General features: G+C 37.3%; 2 protein-coding genes across 2 annotated transcripts in view; one reads left to right on the top strand and one right to left on the bottom strand.

The window, feature by feature from the left end:
* LOC111514100 (uncharacterized) overlaps nucleotides 1-18,145 on the bottom strand; it is a 102,423-nt gene that overhangs the window by 30,473 nt on the left and 53,805 nt on the right. The window lies entirely within an intron of this gene.
* LOC141484276 (uncharacterized) lies at nucleotides 10,595-12,345 on the top strand. Its single transcript, XM_074179351.1, has 2 exons — nucleotides 10,595-11,110; nucleotides 11,174-12,345. Exon 2 carries the CDS (start codon nucleotides 11,178-11,180, stop codon nucleotides 12,291-12,293), a length of 1,116 nt encoding a protein of 371 aa, XP_074035452.1. The 5' UTR covers nucleotides 10,595-11,110; nucleotides 11,174-11,177; the 3' UTR covers nucleotides 12,294-12,345.

Below are 18,145 nucleotides of genomic sequence, written 5' to 3'. Positions count from 1 at the left end.
TCTCAACTTCGAATAAATTTATGAAATCTGAGTCACAGTTATTTAGAGGCATTCTGAATACAGCAGCTTGAAATAATTTCCAATGAAAATTTTTCATTTTCGATTACGAAAAAGTATTATGATATGATTCAAGAACTAGAATTTAGAATTTTGTTCCATACCAGAATTTTTGTTATTGGTAATTCGATTAATAAATATAAATTTCACGATCTGAATGGATAACTTTGTATATGTTCGGTCAGTAGCAAGGCGGTTCGACGTGGGTGCTTTGTTCACTGAGTCAATCGGCCGATGTGTCTGTCGATGATTCATGCCGCAGGCCCTGTGTTAGGAATGACACGTTGAAAGGTAAGACCTCGTTAGTCCTTAGCTCGCATAAGTTTCGACTTCTGAGGCTTGTCGTTCGTAGGGGTGCGATAGCTTAACGGAAAAACATATTTTAATTTTATTTTCAACAATCATGATTTTCAATATATTTCACAGAAACCAACACTACTTACCCATTTTCTCTTGGAGATTTCTTTTACCACAATTGTTTGTGAAAATTGACTCAGTGCGTATGTCAAAACATCTACTAGTCGACTTGTGAGAGAACGAAGCAACGATGAAAATTATCAATAAACAAATAGGATAATACCGTTTCAAAATATGTTACGAAATGTTTTAAAGAACAATAGAAAAATACGGAATGTGGAAAATATTGGTTGAAGTGCTTCATAAATATTATCCACCACAAACATTTTCACTTCTTTTTAAGGAAATCATTGTCGGTAACTCTCAGTGTCATCAACGTCTATTCTTGAAATGATGTATTATTCTCATGGAATATTTATCCCTGACAAAGACATTTGTTTCAATAGAACTGTCGAATAGTGACAAGTAAATTATAGAGAACTAACACAATAATAATCAATAAATAAAAACATGAATTTTTTTATCAGTAGCCAATGTTTTTTCTGAAAACCAAACCCGATTGCACTCTCCTAAGTGAAATTGATTTCTGTATTCGTCTTCAAAAAATGATAGGAATTGGTGAATGTTTTTTTTACACGGTGATCTTTATAGAAAATATTGTTTACAGGTTTTTTATAGTATCTCAAATATACGTCTTACATGAATAATAATGATGATGTTTATTCACTTAATATAGATAAAAGGTATACATAATTCTCAAATAGAGAAAGGAGTAAATAAAATTAATGTTGAACAATTATTAAAAATTGTCTGAATTATAAAATAGTGCTTACGATCAGGCTGATATTTACAGTAGTTTAGCGACAATGGTTATTGACGGTTGAACGCAAAATATAATATTTTGTATGTGATAAAATGACCAATAACATAGTACAGAATGATAAGAACAATACCTTAAGTAAAGTAATTATATGTTACATGGAAGGTTCTGAAAATAGCCGGTATGTTATTAAAATTTGTGTTTCTTATGTGTTTTTGTTTCTTCTGGGGGAGGGGGAGTTTATTAGGGGACAATTTTGTTTATAATTTTTTTTTATATACAGGGTGTCCCTGGACTTCCTCTTTTCCTCTCGGGAATGTATAGATGGGGTCAAAATATCACCAGTACTTCATATAACTTTTTTTTCTAAAATCCTTCGTTACCAAGTAACGGGCCCTCGAAGTTACAAAATGAAAAAAGTTTCTTTGATAACTTTTCAATTGAATATTCAAAATCATCCAAATTTTGGTAATTGACTAAACAAATGAATTCCTTCGATGAGCTTTCATGCAGGAGTCAGTTGTTTTGCTACAAAGTCAGGAACGGACTACCCCCGATGGTCCACACCCCAAAACTTTGAAATGACAGATATTTTTCAATATTTTTCAACAAATTAAGGTTACTTGAACAATTTTATGAATGAATGTACTCGTGTGGAAAGTCGATCGGAGCAACGAGTCTTGATAAAAATGTAGTTTCACTCGACGACATCAAACCCGCTCGTCCACCATTATTTGAAATGAATAATTATCAAAGCAGAAATAATAATGATAACGTTAATTCAACAACATTTATCCTGAGATGTCTACCATTATTCGAAAATATTAGTTTTTTAAGGAAAATGGAAATGATAGGTAAAATGTTCATAATGAATTTTTATAATGCAAACACGTTTAACTAACGAAACTCAAGAGCCTCAAGAGCAAACAGAAATGAAAAATCCGCTACAGAAACTGCTCGATATGACCACCTTCTCTCTCTATACATTTTCTTAGTCTGTGGAGACACCCTCTCTGTACTTGAAATAGCATTCCAGGGTCGTTTCGTATGGCTTCACAATGTAATGTTATTCTATTCAACAATGCATCCCTTGTGTGAATAGGTGTAGCGTAAACAAGGCTTTTCAGATGCCCCCACAGAAAGAAATCCAATGGATTTAAATCCGGAGACCGCGATGGCCATGAATATGGCCCACCTCTACCAATCCATCTATTGTGGAAAATATGGTTCAGATGGTCACGCACAATCAAACTAAAATGAGGAGGAGCGCCATCATGCATAAACCACATATCTCTTCGGGTTTGCAATGGAACATGTTCCAAAAGTCCATTCAAATCGTTCTGAATGAATTCCAAATAACGTTCTCCATTCAATCGGTCCTGTAGAACGAATGGTCCTATAAGATGGTTTCCTATGATACCACCCAAACATTCACGTTGAATTTCCGTTGGTGTTTGGTTTGCAATATCCCATGGGGATTTTCTTCGGCCCATAAATGGAGATTATGAGAGTTGATAACTCCATCTCTACTGAAACCTGCTTCATCAGTGAATAAAACTCGATTAATAGAAGTCATATCCTCTCTTTGCCTATCCATGAACCAATTGGCATATTCCAGTCGTGCTGGAAAATCTTGAGGTGTCATGACGTGGACCTTCTGGATGTGAAATGGGTGGAGCAGTTGTTCCCTAATTATTCTATGAATAGTGGACTTGGATGTATGAAACTGTTCTGATAGATTTCTGATGCTCATTGAAGGATCATCAGCGACGGCTTCCATAATATTTTCCTCAAATACAACGGTACGTACAGTCCTAGGAGCGCCCTCACCACCTCGTTTTGGCAAAACTGTACCTACAATAATATCGAAATAAAACAACGTGCTCAAATTAATTATCAATTATTACATACCTGTCTCCCTCAAGCTGCGATCGACACGCTCGAATGTTTCTCTTGACGGTACCGTTCGATTGGGAAAATGCTCGGAATACAGACGACGAGCTTCTGCAGCATTACAAAATGCTCGTCCATAAAATACATGCATATCTGCATATTCATTGAATGTAAACTGTTCAGCCATATCAAAAAAATTCAAAATATCCTATAAATATTGACAATACAATGATAGTCATATGACAACGCACCCCTCAACAAAACAAAATCGCATTCCAGTTTCTCATTTTTTATCAAAACTTTCTAAAAGGTTTTTTGTCAACATCTGTGAAAGAAATATTATTCCCTGGATATTTTTCACCTGATCATGTGCAGCCGTTTTTGTAGTTCATTTGTTTGCTTTTTATCAGTATAGTAAATATTTTTTCCGATGTGCGTTTTTTCAGCTAAATTTAGATTCGTGTTAAAGAATTTATCCCATAAAATTATAATTATCAGTGAAACTCCTCAACAGTTTAGCTGTGAAGAAGAATTTGAAACATTCGAATGTTGAGTTTCATGAGACTCAGATAACTGATCAACACGAAACGTGATTATTCCACACGTATTATGTACATACAAAATATGGAATGAATTCGATATTTCATAGTAGAGTAGCTTGTTAGTTTAAAAACACCACGAATCTACAGAACTTGATATTTCTTTTGAAAAAATATCTGCTATCACAATTGTGACTTAAACTTCCATATAGGTACTGTACTTTTTGTTTACGACTTCATTTTAGCATACTTTGTATTATTCCTGTTATAAATGTTGTTGAATTAACGTTATCATTATTATTTCTGCTTTGATAATTATTCATTTCAAATAATGGTGGACGAGCGGGTTTGATGTCGTCGAGTAGAACTACATTTTTATCAAGACTCGTTGCTCCGATCGACTTTCCACACGAGTACTTTTATTCATAAAATTGTCCAAGTAACCTTATTTTGTTGAAAAATATTGAAAAATATCTGTCATTTAAAAGTTTTGGGGTGTGGACCATCGGGGGTAGTCCATTCCTGACTTTGTAGCAAAACAACTGACTCCTGCATGAAAGTTCATCGACGGAATTCATTTGTTTAGTCAATTACCAAAATTTGGATGATTTTGAATATTCACTTGAAAAGTTATCAAAGAAAAACATTTTTCATTTTGTAACTTCGAGGGCCCGTAACTTGGTTACGAAGACTTTTAGGAAAAAAAGTTATATGAAGTACTGGTGATATTTTGACCCCATCTATACATTCCCGAGAGGAAAAGAGGAAGTCCAGGGACACCCTGTACATATATCGATCATCCAGTTTATGGAAAAATGATTGTAATCGATTACATCGGGTATTATCTGATGATTTCGTGGTCCCAAGTAACATACATTTCTCTGTTCAATCGTTTTCTCACTACGAGGGGCGATCACATTATAGAAACATCATTGAAAAGTCGAATAACAAAAACAAAACGGCTTGGTCTATAGTAAACAATGCGACCGACAAACAAAAAAATCTCCAAATTACTGAAATTAATTATGGAAATAAAGTAATAAGTGATACTATCGAAAAAGCTACTACTTTTGGGCAATATCTATCTACGGCTATCCACGAAAAATTATTAGATTTTTTTTGCCAATAATTTAAGTACTCGTTGCACCACAAGTGACTCTGTAATACAAACTATGTTTTTTAGACCTGTGAATGTCAATGACGTGTTAATGAAATTATTGAATCATTACCAAACAAAAAATCTACACGTTTGGATGAAATACCTGCATCAGTAGTAAAAGAATGCAAAGATATCATATCTCCAATACTCGCTCATATTATAAATTTGTCGATTATGCAAGGTAAGTTCCGTTCAAGTCTGAAAATAGCCTCTGTTATTTTATTGTACAAAAAGGGTGATCCTAGTGATGTTGAAAACTACCGACCAATTGCATTACTTAGTATTTTCTCTAAAATTATTGAAAAAGTGGTTGCTCGAAGAATGGAAGCGTATCTGAGTTCTTTCAATTTAATAACAAACAATCAACACGGTTTCTAAAATGGCTTCTCAACTGAATCAAGTGTGGCTGAGTACACTCAAAACATTTTTGAAAGAATGGATCATGGTGAATATGTGGTATCAGTATTGTTCGACTTAACAAGAGCGTTTGATACAGTTGAAAGGTCTTTCGTCTCAGAAAAACTAGAAAAGGTGGGTATTCGTGGCTGTCTTAATGATTGGTTTCTCTCTTTCCTCGAAAATCGAAAGATTATAGTGAAAATTGATAATGTTTTTTCAAATGAATTTGATATGGATCTTGGAACCCCTCAGGGCAGTGTCCTTGGTCCGTTAACTTTTCTCATATTTATTAACGATCTTCCTAAATATTTAACTGAAGCAAAAGTTCTCATGTATGTAGACGACACATGCACAATAATATCAGATCAGTCAAAACTCGCACTTTCAGAAAAAATTACCAGAACACTAAACCAATTCAAAGATTGGTGCTATCGTAATAGAATAATGTTGAATGTTTCGAAAACGGTTTGCATTGAATACCATACAGCTCAAAAATTACCATCAGATTGCTCAATATTATTAAATAACACTTTAATCAGTACATCCAAGTCTGCAAAATTTCTCGGAACCATATTCGACTGTAATCTATCTTGGGAGGCGCAAATTAATAGTGTCTGTAAAAAAATCAATCAATGTTTCTATCTACTGACTGTTTTGAAATCGATGCTAGATAGGGATACTTTATTGAGTGTCTATTATTCGTATGCTTACTCTGCGATTTCCTATAGTATCATAGTATGGGGGCAAGGGCGTGATAACCAAAGGGTGTTTGTATTACAAAAAAGAATATTGCGATTAATTTTTGACCTACCTTATCAAATTTCATGTCGCGATGTATACAAAAACCAAAAAATTCTTACTGTTACTTCTATTTACTTATATAAATTACTGAGCCATATCTACCGAAACCGAAATAAACTGCCAAAAAATTCTGATATTCACAGCCACAACACAAGGCATAAAAACGACTTGTTGCAAAAAAATCGAACCACACTTTCCACAAAAAATCACCTCTGATGATTGGAGCGTCTTACTTCAATAGGCTTCCTTATAATATAAAAAATAGTAACACGTACGGAATTTTTAAAAGTAGATTAAAGAAAATTTTAATGAATCATTGTTTTTATAGCTTGGGGAATTTGATGACTTCCTTTTCAGTAGTGTTAACTGAGTTCATAGTGTTTATTGTGCTTTATGATTTTTTTATATTCATATCAAGATGTCTTGTATACTTGTTTTATGTGTCATTAGTAGGGTGCTAATGCCGACTGAACGCCTCCCCCCACCCCTTTTGACCTTGAGACGTCACACGACATTGAATAACGTCACCTAACCTTGAACGTCGTACACGTAGTATGAGCTTGAATGCGGTGTTTGACCTTGAGTGTGGGGTTTGACCTTGACGTTCGACACTTCGACTACCTTGAGCTTGCTCCATGGCATTGAATGTTGACCTTGAATGAAATCGTAACGTGTACAGAATATACAGTGGGATTAGGCGTTGCGGTGTTTGACCTTGAGTGTGGGGTTTGACATTGACGTTCGTCACTTCGACTATCTTGAGCTTGCTCTGTGGCATTGAATGTTGACCTTGTAGCTCTCATTTGGGTTATGGTGGGGGGGAGGAGTTGGGCTTTTATAAGGAGTGTGGTGTGAACGTTTCACTCATTTCAAATTCTCCTTATCGTACGGTAGATATTTCTATATACAAGATGTACTCGTGCGTTGATTGTAAAAAAAGTTTCACTCGTAGTGACAACCTACGTCGTCATCAGCGGGATTCCTGCACACCCGCAAATGGTGATGGACCTCCAACATCGAAGAGGCAACGGTTGACACCCCCAGCACTTCCAACACTGCAAACATGCGTTTGCTGCAATTTGACTATTGCAAGCGATCAGATGAATGTACATCGGAGGACGTTGCAGCACAGAACAAATGCATGTGTTCAATATGGGGAAGGTGTGAAAATTGTCAATACAGCTTTCAAGTGTCGAATTGTGAGCTACCGAGTGGACAGTGAAAACCACCACATGGATTACCCAACATTCTTCAATGAAATTAAGCAGAAAGTAGTGAAACTACTCGAAGAAGTGTTGGATATCCATAAATGCATGAAAGTGAACATGGAAGTGTTTGGGCGGTACAGTCTGCAAACTAAGGATCTTTCAGACATCAAATCATTTAATAGTCCCAATGAAGTAATTGATCAATCGAATGATTTGGATGTGGTTTATAGCAGTTTTGCAGATAGTTTAACTGTTAAAGCAGCGGAATTTCAAGATCGGGATTCAGGTATGTGATCTAGTCAAAATGTTGATGATGATGGACTTATAGAGAAAACCCATATTTTCAGGTTGGACCATTGAGAAAATTTTGTACTTGGAGGTGAATATCAACAAGTATAGCCCCTTCGGAGGGTCTTCATACATCAAATTGCCAAGGTTCATCGAATTGAAGAAAAGTGTGGTGAATGTTCTTAATCAAGATCAGTGCTGCTTTGCGTGGGCTGTGACTTCAGCTTTATACCCTGCCAGTCAGAAACTTAATGAAATTTCATCATATCCCCACTTCTCAACCGTCTTGAATGTAGCAGGTATGGAATTTCCAGTTAAGTTGAAAGATATTCCTAAGTTTGAGGTTATGAACGATTGCTCTATCAATGTTTATGGGTTGGAAAATGTTTTTAAAAATGGTAGAATTGAATATGAAGTTGTGGGTCCGTTACACTATTCTAAACGTAGATTAAATAGTCATGTTAATCTGTTGATTATCACAGATGATTCTGGTAATAGTCATTATTGTTGGATTAGGGATTTATCGAGACTAGTATCATCACAAATATCTGCCCGTGGTCATAAAAAGTATTTTTGTGATGGTTGTTTATTGTACTTTGATAATGAACGAACTTTATTGCGACATCAGTTGAATGATTGTAATCACATATCGACAACGACACCATCCACAAATTTCAGGGTTGATAAATTTGGTAAAAGGGTACCTGAGAATATTTTGAAATTTGAAAATATCGAGAAACAGTTGAGGGTTCCATTCGTTGTATATGCTGATTTCGAATCTATTCTGAAACCAGTGCATACTAATGAGCCAAATCCTGCTAACTCTTATACAAATCGAACATATCTTCATGAACCGTATGCTTTTTCTTACCTCATAAAGTGCTCTTTTGATGATTCTATATCTAAATTTGTACTATATAGAGGTGCTGATGCAGCTAAAGTGTTTGTGTCAAACTTGGAGGCTGATGTCACCAATATTTATCACAAATATTTGAAGAAAGTCATTCCAATGAGTCCATTGACTGATGAGGAAGAGCATGATTTCAATATTGCCGCCACATGTGGTATATGTGGAGAACCATTCGGTGATGGTGATATTAAGGTGCGTGACCACTGCCATCTAACGGGGAAAAAAAGAAATGGAGCTGCACATAGTATTTGTAACCTCAATTTCAAATTGCCCAACTTTATACCCATAATTTTTCATAATCTCAGTGGGTATGACTGTCATTTGTTCATAAAAGAGTTATGCACAAACAAAACAAAAGTTGATGTCATTGCTCAAACTAAAGAAAAGTATGTTTCCTTCACGAAACATATAATTATGGAGAGAATAGTAGATCACAATGGAGTGATGAAAAATAAGTTTTTGAAATTAAGGTTCATCGATAGTTTTAAATTTATGGCTGCTTCCCTTCAAGAGTTAGGTGACAATTTAGATGAAAAACATTTTGTGGAAACAAGAAAATATTTTCCGGAACAGGATAAATTCAAACTTATGAGGCAGAAAGGTGTTTTTCCGTACAGTTTTATCGATTCTTTAGATAAATTAAATTATTCTAGTATACCATCAAAGGTGGACTTTTATGATAAATTAAATGAAAAACATGTTTCTGATGAGGATTATGATAGAGTTAAGCAGGTATGGAACACATTCAATTGTCAAGATTTGGGTGAATATTCTGACATATACCTAAAATCTGATGTTCTACTGTTGTGCGATATTTTTGAAAATTTTAGAAATATGAGTTTAGATACATATAAATTGGATCCTGCTCACTATTTCACTTCTCCAGGTCTTTCTTGGGATGCTATGTTGAAGTATACGGGTGTCAACTTGGAATTAATAACTGATATCGATATGGTGCATTTTCTCCAAAACGGTATACGTGGTGGTGTAAGCCAGTGTTCGGAGAGAAAGCATATTGCAAACAATCAGTTTCTTCCAAATTATAATCCCGAAGAACCTTCATCTTTCATAATGTATTTGGATGCAACAAATCTGTATGGTCATAGCATGTCTCAATCATTACCTTTTGGTGGGTTCACTTGGTTGACCGCCAGTGAAATATGTCAGTTGGATATCAATAGTATTCCAGATGATAGCCTCCAAGGATACATACTTGAAGTAGATGTGCATTACCCTGTCGAGTTACACGATCTACATTCGGATTTACCATTTTTGGTTGAAAGTATTATACCACCTGGTTCAAAGTCCAAAATACCCAAACTTATTCCTAATTTGAATGATAAAAAGAAATATATCGTTCATTATAGGAATTTGAAACAAGCGGTCCGTAATGGTTTGATGGTGATGAAAACTCATAGAATTCTCAGATTCAATCAGTCACCGTGGCTGAAAAAATATATCGATTTGAATACAAATTTGAGAAATAAGGCTACCAATAAGTTTGAGAAGGGTTACTTCAAATTGAATATAAATTCCATATTTGGCAAAACGATGGAAAATGTAAACAATAGAAGAGACATTCGAATTGTCACACATTGGGAATCCATAAGAAGAGGTATGGGTGCCAATGCTTTGATAGCTCGTCCCAATTTCAAAACATTATCCATATTTTCGGAAGACTTTGTCGTCATACATATGGATAAAGTTAAGGTTTGTTATAATAAACCATTGTATTTGGGGTTCAGTATATTGGATATGTCGAAAACAGTCATTTATGATTTTTTCTATGATGTCATCAAAAAACATTACGGACCACAAGCTTCTCTTCTCTATACCGATACGGATTCTTTGATACTGAAAATAATGACGGATAATTTTTATAATTTTATGATTGCAAATGTTGACAAATTTGACACTTCTAACTATAGGTTGGGTAATAAATTCAATGTGCCAGTTAGCAAATCGGTGATTGGAAATATGAAGGATGAACTTCCGAGTGATCCCATCATCAGTTTCCATGGCACCGGTGCGAAAGCATATCATGTACAAAGTGTGTCTGATGAAATAAAGAAAGCAAAAGGTATTAAAAAATCCGTTATAAAAAATCAAATTTCAATTGAAGATTACATTAGGATTGTTGAAACAGGCGGTATAATATTTAGAAAGATGAATGTATTCAGGAGTGATTTACATGATATTTACACGTTGATGTGCAATAAAGTCGCGCTATCACATAATGATGATAAGCGATTCATCATTCCTAATACCACCAAGACATTACCTTGGGGCCACAACGATATTGAATTCTATCAGACAAGTTCCGAACAAAATTTAAGAATTCTTTTGAATGTACTGAAAGATGAAAACAGTATAAGTGACAAGAAATTAAATTTACTCATTGCCTTATTGGAAGAGCAATCGAGTAATTGAATTTTTTCACTCATTATCTGGTTTGTTCAACAAATTGTAAAATTCATACTTGTGGAATATTTCAAACGAATTATCCTACCCCACTTCCACCCCCACTCCCATTCCCACCCGAAGTGGTAGGGAGCATACGGCTATAAAACATGAGGAGGAGGCCACAGTTCATCATTCGATTGCAGTCTTCCTTCGAAAGAAGCAGCCAACCTGAGATACCTGCCAGCCAACTTAGTTGAAAATTCCAAGCAGCTTGATGTAAGTACACACTTCCATACTATTTATATTATATTGTCTAATATTTTCATTTTCTCTTTCTAGAATCATGTCTTTTCTGAGGAATGCTCTGATGACCCCGATTACCACTCTCAGTGAGAGACAGTTGGAGGATGTAGAACGGAGGAGGGTGGTTGTCCTACAGGACATCATGGTACAACCACCAGCTGCACCACCAGCTGCAGCTCCCATTCCACCACCGGGGATGACTTCCACCCAGGAAGTGGCGGCTCCCATTCCACCACCGGGGATGACTTCCACCCAGGAAGTGGCGGCTCCTGACTTGAAGTTCTTTTTCGAGGACTTCAAACCAACCCCCGAGGAGGAGATTGACCCCCCACCAACTTTGTCGACATTCAGACCAACTTCTTTCTCAGCACCCCAAATCGAAGATTTACTGAATGTGTACAACCCGGACCTGGACGAGTCTCTGGCGGATTTATCGCATCTTCAAAGTCTCTTATCGCCCATCGAACTATTGTCGCCCATCGATTCAGGGGATGAGTTCGAGAAACCGGTGAAGAGGGCCAAGAAGATGAAGAAGTCCGCACCTGTGAAGAAGTCCGCACCTGTGAAGAAGTCCGCACCTGTGAAGGCATCCAAAGCCAAAGGTGGGAGGGGTGGTAAGTTGAGTGCTTTTCGCAAAAAGTGTGAAAAGAACTCACCTTACGTTGGTTGGCCTACAGCACCCCTTCCAGTGATGGAGGTGCAGAACTTGGTGGAAGTCGTCGCCCAGGTCCATCGGGATGCGTCACCCCCTCCAGTCACCCCCCAGGTCCATCGGGATGCGTCGCCCCCTCCAGTCACCCCCCAGGTACGTGTTGAGCATTCCGAACAAGAGGTTGGCCCGGAAAATGTCCTTTCACAGACTGTGGTAGAGGGTAATAAACTCAAAGAGTCTATTACCTATGCACAGTCTGTGAAAAAGAGATATTTGAGGGAAAAGAAGGTTGTGGATGGTTCTGATTCCAGAAAAAGGGCCTTGATGGCGGATATTTCCACCATCGAGGCCCAGAAACTGGAATTAGAGAAGCGACTCTCTTTGCTTAGGGCGAAACTTCAAGAAGAAGATTCGCAACAAGGAAAGAGTTTGGCTTACATCCAAAAATATGGACCTCTTGTTCAGGAATGGGATGCCATGTGCCAGGGGTTCCTTAATACCTAACCCCTTTTGTAAATATATTTTTGTTTAGTTTAAGTTAGATGTATGTTTAGAATAAAAAAATTGTAATTTTAGGAATATAATAAAAACTTGCATGTTAATTTTAAGGTTATGAATGTTATGAATGAAAAAATAAAATAAGGAATATTGGAGTGCATATCTATTTTGGTTGTTGCACACAAAATACTGCGTGGTTGGGGCAGTATTTATTCCTTCATTCTAGTCATTTTCTAGTCACATTGAAAGTGTGTGAATTGTAAAATAGTTATTTTTTCTAGAGAATAAATAAAGGTGATTCTAGTAATGCTCTGAGTATAATTCCAAAACCTTTTGACACTTCTCTCATCATTACTTCTCTCAACATTATTCAAACAAATTTCATTTATGTGAATGTGTAAAAATGAAATCATGAATCTAATGAATATTATATTGGATTAATTCCCCAATTCTCACATCAATACTTGAATAAATAACCTAGTGGGTCTTTATTTTTCACATATTCCCCTTCCCTTACTCTACCCCACTTTCTTCAAATCATATAAATAAGATTGTATTCTCAATATTCTTCAACTTGTTCGTTCATCATGAATCAAGCAACACCAATTATTCGGGAAGCTGATTCCACCAGTGAACCTCATTTTGCCCCACCAGAGAATTGGTCCTATGGTGACATTCAAGTTGCTGTAGTTGATTCAACATCTCCCGATGATGAATTCGATGGGTATTCAGATACAACAATAGAGCTGAATGAAGAACAAGATGTAACCTCAGACGAAGATGAGTTTGAACATGATGAATTTGCCAGCCCAGAACTTGTGGATCAACTGTGGCTTGAAGATCATCAAATCGCTCCACCAAATATCATCGTGGTGGTTGATTCTCCCGAACCTGACATCATCATTATAGATGATGATGATGATGATGATCAGGTAGGTTAGGTTAGGTTTTCCTCGGAGTGCACATAGTACCTGGTTGGTGCACACGGAATGCTGCGTGGATGGGGCAGCATTCAACCTAACCACTCTTTTTGGTAGTAGTGAAAAAAATAGGGCTATATCGGTACACCCTTGCGGTGAAACGTTAGTTGTTTCGCTATAAAACGAACTAATTAGAAAATGGAAACAGTTAATCATTATCTTTGAATATCTTTGGAACATTATTTTAATAATGTTGATAAAAATTCGTATCATAAAGAAATTTCAAGCAATGTATATTCGGATAAGTAACGAAGGGAAAGGTTGTATAGGCGATCGCGAAGTGATCGCTTCGCGATCGCTTCACGATCGCTTCGCGATCGTGAAGCGATCGCTCAGCAGGCCGCTTCGCGGCCTGGGGCGCTCAACATCCGCCACTTGCATCCGGCCCGGATGCGATGTTGAGCGCTGAAATTCGGCCGCTCCGCGGTCGAGCGGACGCAGGTCGCTCGGCCGCTTCGCGGCCTGGGGCGCTCAACATCCACCACTTGCATCCGGGGCGCGTTTTTTGCGACCCCCACCTCCCCCCCACTCCGCCTCCCACTATACCCCCTCCTGTGCAAGAGTATAAATGTAGGAGTTCCTCAATGTAATCTTCAGTTGAGTAGCTACCGTCAGCATGTCAACATACCAGGAAGCCGATTCCACGACCGGACCCCAGGCGGAAGAACCTACAGCGCCACTCCGGATCTTCAGTTGGAGGATTCCGATATGGAGAATCCAGATATGGAGGCCGATTCAACCACCACGCCTCATCACCCTTCCACATCTTCGGTCCAGGTACTGCATGTGACCAGTACCGAAGACCACTCCGAAGACTCGAGCAGCTCGGATGATGATGATGACGATCTCTGGGACGACGACGCATTTGCGGAGGAAATGGCGTTTTCTGAGGGTTCGGTGATGTGGCAGTACTTCCCCCGACCCGATGACAGCGACGACGACGACGACTTGTAATCCTTTCCTTTTTTTTCCCTATTTTTTTCCCTATTTCACCCATCCTTTATCCTTCCTCGGAGTACACATTTTGTTTGGTTGGTGTACACGAGACACTGCGTGGTTGGGGCAGTGTCTACCTCCCTCTCTCCTTTCCACCTTTGAAATAAATATTCTGAATTACAATACCAATTACTCTTATTGACTACTCTGAATAAACACCCCTCGAATTTGAAATATTGTCTCATGAAAATTATATTTCCAAATCTTGACATGAATTCTGCAATTGTTCAGATAAGAGAGAGCTAGTATGTTATCAAACAGATTCAAATCCACTCGGACGCTTAAACAATCATTTTTCAATGTGATTTATTTTACAAAGATAAGATATTCAGAGAACTTACATATTCTATAACACATTTGTGCATACCTCATATGTATATGGATGTACATTTTAGAGGTATATCCATATATTACAAACTACTCTTCGTATGATTATGTGACACTCAAAATATTCTATTTCTTTGACTGAGTGATCAATCTTATTATTAGATATCTACACTTTGTTTGTAGCTCTGAAAAGAGCTGTATTTTTGTTGACCCGAAAGTCCACGGTAACTGCTCCGCAGATGGGGTGTTGTTGCAATCTCATTATGAGATATCTACTCTTTGTTTAAATAATGTAGCCCTGAAAAGGGCTGTTTTTTTTTTGTTGACCCGAAGGTCCACGGTTACATCTCCAGAGGTGGGGTGTTGTTACATATGATACAGACGGCTATTCTCCTAAAGTTGGTCAAAGGCCTATCACATGCTTTACACCATGTTTGCCCCATCTCCATGAAGCGGGCGGTGTAATGAATGTCGACGTGCTCATAATACCCTCCATTGTTATTCCGCACAGAATAAAAGCGGAAGCAACACCAACACAACTTCTCTATTTCACCGTCAATCGTTTTGATCCTGACATGGCTATCCGTTACACAATACAAATCTAACGGATCATCCAATGTCTCAGTGATATTCAACCACTCAACATTGCCAATAACTACTCCGCTGTCGTCAGTCTCGTGAGTCGAATCTGTTGCGATACCTTCATCTTCTTCTTCAACAAGACCTTCTTCATCATCATCAATGTCTAAATCCCCAACACCTTGCTCAATTGCCTCATCGTCTTCGATATTTAAGCCACCTTCTGCACCTTGCTCATTCACCTCATACTGCATATCTCCACCATCATTTTCTTCGTCAACACCCACTATCTGTCCAACGTCTTCAAACTCTTCCACCAGCTCATGGTTATTAATATCTCTCTGAGATAATAATGCTAACACAGCAGCTCTCTGGGCAGACATATTAATGTATTCTTGTGGTGATACTTGAATACTGACTGAAGTTTACAATCACTCACCGATTTTTATATGATTTTTGACAGTGGTGGTGGTAGCTCCCTCCACTCTACCCCACTCTTCACGGTACCTGTTTATAAGAGGGAAACATGGGAGCGTGAGAGTGTAGTTAAATTCATCGATTGAATATTTGTACATCTATCAGTGAATATGTCTTTCCCTAAAGAGTGGGATACAAAACCGACAATACGCGGCTTTCCAATCAAAATTGGCAAACATATAATGTGTTACAACTGCCATGGGTATTGGCCTGAAACATATATCAACCCATGTACCGGCCTGTGTCGTAGATGTGTTGTGGCAAGGAATCCAGACCCACTTCGGAAGAGGATAAATGGTTCAACTCTAGAAGTAAGTGACTACCGCCAGCAGTGCAGAGAATGTTCGAAAGAGATTATGTGTAATAATATGGGCATTTCAAGGAATATATGCATAAATTGTGTAGCGACTTGCGATACATTAGTCCAGCGATGTCTACAATGTGGTGAATATAGTGTGGATTGTTGGAACAATTTATGCAGTGCTTGTAGAAATGATTGGCAATTGTGTGAGAATGTCGGCCAATTTCACCCCAACAGAGATGTCCACTTTCGAGAGTGCTGGTGTCTAACCCATGAAGAGCGGATAGAGAGACGGAGGATTCATGGAAATCTTATGCTAACATACACATCTTGAAGTGATTTCAATATGTTGAATTTATGAAAAATAAAACCAATAGTTTACATATTACTTGCATCATTTCTAAGGTTATTATTCTATTTAGTTTTTAATAAATAAAACAATTTTAATACACTATTTTTTTATTTTTTATCTAATATTGAGTACCATCATGATAATGTCATTACACTAAAGAATTTTCATCGATCCATGAGTTGTGATCTTCAGAGAACCCCAGCCACTTTACATAGAGGCGATGTCCTTTTCTTTTTAAAACTCGCTCCACCAAATACGTATTGGGATCTTTCGTTTTATTCAACTCCAGCCCATAAAAACAGCCTTTGATTGGTTGCCCATTCACATCTTCTAATGCATAAGTTATAGGTTCTGTATTATTAACTTTCACAACTTTGAATATTTCAGCTGTAAAATTTGCTGTATAACCTTTATCGAATGCATTTTTATATTTGCTGATTCGAACACTATCCCCAATTTTAAACGTATTTTTTTTACGTTTCACATGTGGACTCTTAGATTCGGCATACATTGACAATTTAGTAGACTGTTTCACATCTGCAGGTTTCATACCAATCGTACGATGAACTTTGTTGTTATACTGACGAGTAATTCTAGGAAGAATGTTCAACCACTTGTAATGACCTTGAAGTGAAAACTCCTTATAAAGCCAACTCTTCAATGTTCTGATTACTCGTTCTGCAATTGCAGCTTTTTTTGTGCTGAATGTTGAGTAATGATTGATGTTGTGTTTCTTCATTAACGATGAGAATTTCGAATTATAGAACTCAGTACCATGATCAGATTGTAAATTTTTTGGAGTATATTTAGCATCTTTCAACACGCTTGCCATAGCTGCAGTAACTGAATCACCAGTTTTATTCTTCAACGGCCTTGACCATACAAACTTTGAATAACAGTTGATAACTATAAGGATGTACCTACATCCCTCATTTTCTTTAGAATATGGTTGCATTTCCATCAAATCCATCTGCCACAAGTCAGAAAAACCCTTTATTATTGTCTTCCGACGGGGGAAATTTCGACGCGCCGGCTTGTGTATTTCTTTCACAACCTGCCATTTTGCATTACTCATATTACTGCTCTAAGACTTCTTCAAGATGATAAAATTGAGGAATCACTTTTCTACTGTTCAGGTGCAAGTGTAACGATTGACTATTAAACTTCAATGACTCGCTCAGTAAAAGTATCAACCAACTTAGCTATTACGTCAGTTCGCTTTTCCACATTACTCAATTGATCAGCTAATGCAGAAGTGATGAGTGCATTTTTGTCAATGATTATTTGCACCTCATTATGTTTTGAATCAATATGTTTTCCGATGTTACGTAGCGTTGATGCAATGAATTCTTGGAAATACTTCAGAGTTGTCTCATTGACTTTTCTAATGTGATCGTCAACATATCCTTTAGTAACAGAATCTTTACTGTCTACAGGTTCACCAACATTTTGAAACCGCTTATTCTGAATATCATAATCACCATTTGGTGTGAGAATGAATCCAACACCAGATCTTCCAACTATTGGTTTACTAACACCACCTCTTCTACGACCAAATTTATCAATTGTGGTATGCATAGTTAGATCGTTTGTGATCGACTGAGCCAGTTTCACACATCATGTTCATGATATTGCGGTCAATAGACTAATCCTTCTTCACGTAATTCCTCAATTATGGCTAATATTTCATTATCATGTCCGTATGTCCAGCCAGTCGTGAACTCCAAAGTAGTCGAAGGCGATCAATCAATTCTTCGAGTTCATTCCAATAAACATAATCTGTATGCTTATTTCTGATATATTTTTTCTGGGTGGGTATTTTGATCATGCCAGCACCTTCTCTACT

Source organism: Leptinotarsa decemlineata, unplaced genomic scaffold, assembly GCF_025532065.1.
Source record: "Leptinotarsa decemlineata unplaced genomic scaffold, Ldec_3_MD MMD2_tig00005462_RagTag_RagTag, whole genome shotgun sequence".
NCBI classification, from domain to species: Eukaryota; Metazoa; Arthropoda; class Insecta; order Coleoptera; family Chrysomelidae; genus Leptinotarsa; species Leptinotarsa decemlineata.
This window is presented reverse-complemented; position numbering and strand designations above follow the sequence as displayed.

Bases quoted from the DNA above. Each gene is read 5' to 3' on its own strand.
- LOC141484276 (XM_074179351.1), top strand. From the start codon at position 11,178: ATGTCTTTTCTGAGGAATGCTCTGATGACCCCGATTACCACTCTCAGT.